The sequence below is a fragment of the Macrobrachium nipponense genome, chromosome 31, assembly GCF_015104395.2.
Source record: "Macrobrachium nipponense isolate FS-2020 chromosome 31, ASM1510439v2, whole genome shotgun sequence".
Taxonomy (NCBI): Eukaryota; Metazoa; Arthropoda; class Malacostraca; order Decapoda; family Palaemonidae; genus Macrobrachium; species Macrobrachium nipponense.
In genome coordinates, this window is record NC_061093.1 from 3,765,873 (window position 1) to 3,770,872 (window position 5,000).

The following is a 5,000-nucleotide window of genomic DNA, read 5'->3' on the forward strand; positions in this document are numbered from 1 at the left end:
CCCTACACCTTTCTCCAATTCTTAATTCACACTTTGCACTTCCCTTTTTTGTAGACTTTCCACTTTCCTTTCACCTTAGCCCCTGGGTGTCAAAACATCTACCTACCTCTCTCCATGCCGATACAAACGTTATACATTTCTTTTCTGCACTGCATCCATCAAAAAAATCTTTACTTGGCACTTCATTCTTTCTCGGCTTTTTCCTATTTCTTGTTATTTCAGCAAAATCACTGAAAGTTTAGGCTGCATACCAGGCTTCAGGCAAAACTCAAACTCAATAATATAACGAGGGTACTTTTATCTTCTTTTTCTGGCGTCCTTCTGAGTGAAAAGCCATATCAATCACGAGATGAATCGTCTATCATTCATGTAGCATATCTTCAGGTTCACTCAACTTTTTTTTTTGCAAGTAATGTCAGGGTTGTAAGAAGCTTATTGCTCTGTTGACTTCATATATGTTGTTTCCGTTGATGGATTTTTGTGCCTGTGATGTCAGGGCTGTAAGTAGCTCTTATTACTCAGTTGTCTTCATATATGTTGTTTCCGTTAGAGAGAGAGAGAGAGAGAGAGAGAGAGAGAGAGAGAGAGAGAGAGAGGAGAGAGGGGTAGCTCTTCGATTCTTAAGCATGAATTTCCACCCCTTAGGAATTCAAAACCCTCTATTACGAGCTCTTCTACCTTAGGATACGCGCACTACGATACCACAACAATGTCACTTCCTATAACAAAGGTATTGAGGTAAAACCACCACCTAGTACCATTGCAGTAGGAATTAAAAATCACTAACGGCCCTGACTAATATGTACATACAAATACATACACACACGCTCATATATATATATATATATATATATATATATATATATATATATATATATATATACATATATATATATATATATATATATATATATATATATATATATATGAGCGTGTGTGTATGTATTTGTATGTACATATTAGTCAGGGCCGTTAGTGATTTTTAATTCCTACTGCAATGGTACTAGGTGGTGGTTTTACCTCAATACCTTTGTTATAGGAAGTGACATTGTTGTGGTATCGTAGTGCGCGTATCTAACGGTATATATATATATATATATATCTATAATATATATATATATATATATATATATATATATATATACCCCCCTACCGGTATATATATATATATATATATATATAAATGCGCGCGCGCGCGCGTGTGTGTGTATTCCATGAATATTTTTGGGATTTACGCCCACCTACAACTGTTCGGCACCAGTAATAAGTAGTTTCATTTTCATGAATTATACCTGATATTATTATTATTATTATTATTATTATTATTATCTTATTATTATTATTATTATTATTATTATTAAGGGTAGGCTCCACTTTGGGGGGTGCCGATCGTAAAAATATTTGCCAAAAATACACTAATCAAGAACAGGCTAATGAAATTTTCAGGCATTATTAGCACTATAATAATGCATATTCCCTGTGAGTTTTATCATCCTACAGGGAAAATTAATGATTTTATGAAAAAAAATGTGAAAAAACGGAAATTTCCGCCCCTCGTACTGAAGGTTATTTGGTGATTGGTGAGAAACTACAGTCTTGAATAGAAATTCGGTCTGACAGAATGTTGGTATATCCACCTGGAACATGCACAAAAAAAATTATCAAAATATAACAGTAAATAAGCACGTAATAACAAAAAAAAGAGCAACAACTTTGTAAGTTCAGCGAAAGCCCTGCCGAAATAGCAGACTATAGCAAGGAAGAAATATTCAGGAAAATTCAAATCTCGATTTAGGGACAAAACCTTTTGAGAGTTTGTAGTTAATATGTCACTTGATAGCTAAACCATCTAAAAATTATATTATTTTAGGACAATCAAAGAAAAAACCACCCCCACCCTTTTTTTTTTTTTTTTTTTTTTTTTTTTTTTTTTTTTGATTTTTTTTTTTTTTTTTTTTTTTTTTTTTTTTTTTTGAGGTGGGTTTTCTTTGATTGTCCTAAATAATATAATTTTTAGATGTTTTAGGCTATCAAGTGACATAATAACTACAAACTCTCAAAAGGTTTTGTCCCTAAATCGAGATTTGAATTTTTCCTGAATATTTCTTCCTTGCTATAGTCTGCTATTTCGGCGGGGCTTTCGCTGAACTTACAAAGTTGTTGCTCTTTTTTTTGTTATTACGTGCTTATTTACTGTTCTATTTTGATAATTTTTTTGTGCATGTTCCAGGTGGATATACCAACATTCTGTCAGACCGAATTTCTATTCAAGACTGTAGTTTCTCACCAATCACCAAATAACCTTCAGTACGAGGGGCCGGAAATTTCCGTTTTTTCACATTTTTTTGTTTTCATAAAATCATTAATTTTCCCTGTAGGATGATAAAACTCACAGGGAATATGCATTATTGATAGTGCTAATAATGCCTGAAAATTTCATTAGCCTGTCTTGATTAGTGTATTTTTGGCAAATATTTTTTACGATCGGCACCCCCCCAAAGTGGAGCCTACCCTTAAAGGAAAAACTCACTATAAGTAAACATCTCACGGCACTTTCCCTCAGTTCCTTTCAAACCATTTCCCCATTTATAAGCACCCATTTACGCAGGGAAGTCAGCCTTTCCACCAAGACTCGTCTAGCCCACCCCGAACCCGGGTCTGTCTCCGTGACCCCCAATAATTCGGGAATCTTCCATCCGTAGTAATACCGTCTTAATGATGCGGCGAAAGATGCTCCCAGTCTCCCCGAACACAAATCTTTGATGCAGGACTTCGATGCGGAGTCTTATTAAAGGCACTTTTCCCCTCTGAGAAAAGTAATCCTATTTCCATGGAAGAGCAGCGAACGGTCGCCTTGAGAGTCAGGAGAAAGTCTCCAATTAAAGCCGATACCGCGACGGGAGAGACTGACGTCCCTCGGGAAAGGTAAATAGAAAAAAAGATGTCACGAAATGAAGACGGATGTTAGGAGTCTCTCAGAGGAAATTAGTCAGGGGGAGGCTGAATGGATAGTTCAATGTCTGACACGATGGGAACGTCTTTATAAAACTCGAAAAGGTTGAGATAGCTGGTGTTGAACGGAAAACTGAATACCTAATACCTAACGGAAGAATGAATGAAAATAAAAAAACTTAATGAAATATACCTTCGAGTATAAATGAACGACTGCTTGGAAAGAGTGGGATGAAGTGGAACAACATGAGACAAATCATTCTATTACTCAATGATTTCACGAGACTCAAAATATGCAGAAGCCATAAAGAAACCAAACAGGTATGTGAATGGGTTCCACCTGGTGTCATGCAGATACTTATTAAATTAATTGTGATATTCGATTTTAGACTGAAAGGATTTCGTGAAGTGAATTGTTGCAATAACAATTATCAGAGTGACATGACAAGGGCAGATTAAACCTTAAAGGTCACCAAGAACAACTCTAGTTGAAGCATTAATTTTAATAGTGAAAGGTACGTCAAACAATAGGAGTAGGAACAGTTTACACAATCGAAAATAAAACAAGAATATTACTGATAGTAAACAGGTAAGAGAATAATCAACTGACAAACTACAATCAGCAAACCACACTCACCAGTAGTGTTGCATCCATAGATCTCAACCCTGAGGCAGATGGTCCTTGGATGAGAAGTTACTGGAATGAAGCGAAGCTTACTGGCCATCAGAGGAGGCGACAGCTTGTTCCTGCGTTCCAAGTAGGTGTTCACATTCCCACGAAAAGTCTGCAACGAAAGAAGAAAGGCATTTAATGTCACTAAAACCCCCAAATTAATCAGAAAGGAAGATCTGAAAATAAGATTAAAGTGAGAGACAATATGAACTAAAACGAAAAAAACTCTGTAGGAAGGTCTGGAAAATTATAAAAAAAGTGAACATGTGTGAATAATTAAAGTGAAATGGAATAAAGTTTAAAAATGAAGAATGAGCTGTGGAAAGTGTGGTAAAATTACGAGGTGAAAATACAAAATTCAGAATGAAATAGCCAAGGGAGGTCTGAAAAAGAGGAAAAATAAAATAAAAGGATGAAACATAGGATCTTAAATTCAAATTGAATCATTAACGCCATTCCAGTTGGTTAGGTTCCTAACAACTTATTTCTGGGTAAATCTAAATAACACTCCTGCTCAGGTCTGCGAAAAATCTCTGGCACCGCTCGTTTTCATGCGTTAATAATTGAGCAAAAATCTTTTCAGATCACTGCCTTTTAGATTTTGACGCAAAACATGCAAATAATTACCCAGTGCAACAAAGTAACTCGATCTTGAAATAATTAAGTATGCAAGGATGGTTTAAATGGTGTCATTATTAGGGGATACTGAAATATCACAGTATGTTGTTACCCTTTCAAAGCAAAAGCCCTAAACATAATGAAATGTGATAACACGCCACCGTAGACTAATTTACAAAATTCCTTGGTCGAACTGTATCATAACATTTTTAAATTAAGTATGAGAGAGAGAGAGAGAGAGAAAGGCATTACGAAAGAATTAATAGTTAAGATAACTGATGAAATACTTTGCTTAATAAAAAACAATTTATCCTTAAATGACTCCACCAATGACATTAAGGGACAGTTGTTAATGACATTGCATCAGTTACAATGCATGCAAGATTTAGCTGAAGATATACTATATATATATATATCTCTCTCTATCTATCTATCTATCTATATATATATATATACACACATAATGTGTGTGTGTAAGTGTTTATACCTTTACATATATATCTCATATATAAAGCTAACGATCGCACTATGTGTGTATGTAGATTCGCCATAGACGGCGAAACTACGAGACCGAATTGAACCAAAGTTGGACCATATATGCACTAGATTTTATAACGGAAGTTTTTTAACCGAGTGCTATTTTGATCATGTTTGTTTGGAGCATTATTCAGATAGAACTTCTCACGAGGATTCCAGTTTTGATCCGAAAATCCGCCAGGATATCCGGCCATGATAACTTCTTTAATATTAGTTGTAA

The 5,000-nt window shown here is 35.1% G+C and overlaps 1 protein-coding gene across 2 annotated transcripts in view; it reads right to left on the reverse strand.

The window, feature by feature from the left end:
• LOC135206608 (discoidin domain-containing receptor 2-like) overlaps positions 1-5,000 on the reverse strand; it is a 1,678,822-nt gene that overhangs the window by 340,171 nt on the left and 1,333,651 nt on the right. For both annotated transcript variants that reach the window (XM_064237944.1, XM_064237945.1), the window contains exon 5: positions 3,590-3,737. In XM_064237944.1, coding sequence (XP_064094014.1) covers positions 3,590-3,737 — 148 coding nt within the window. The remainder of the gene's footprint in view (positions 1-3,589; positions 3,738-5,000) is intronic.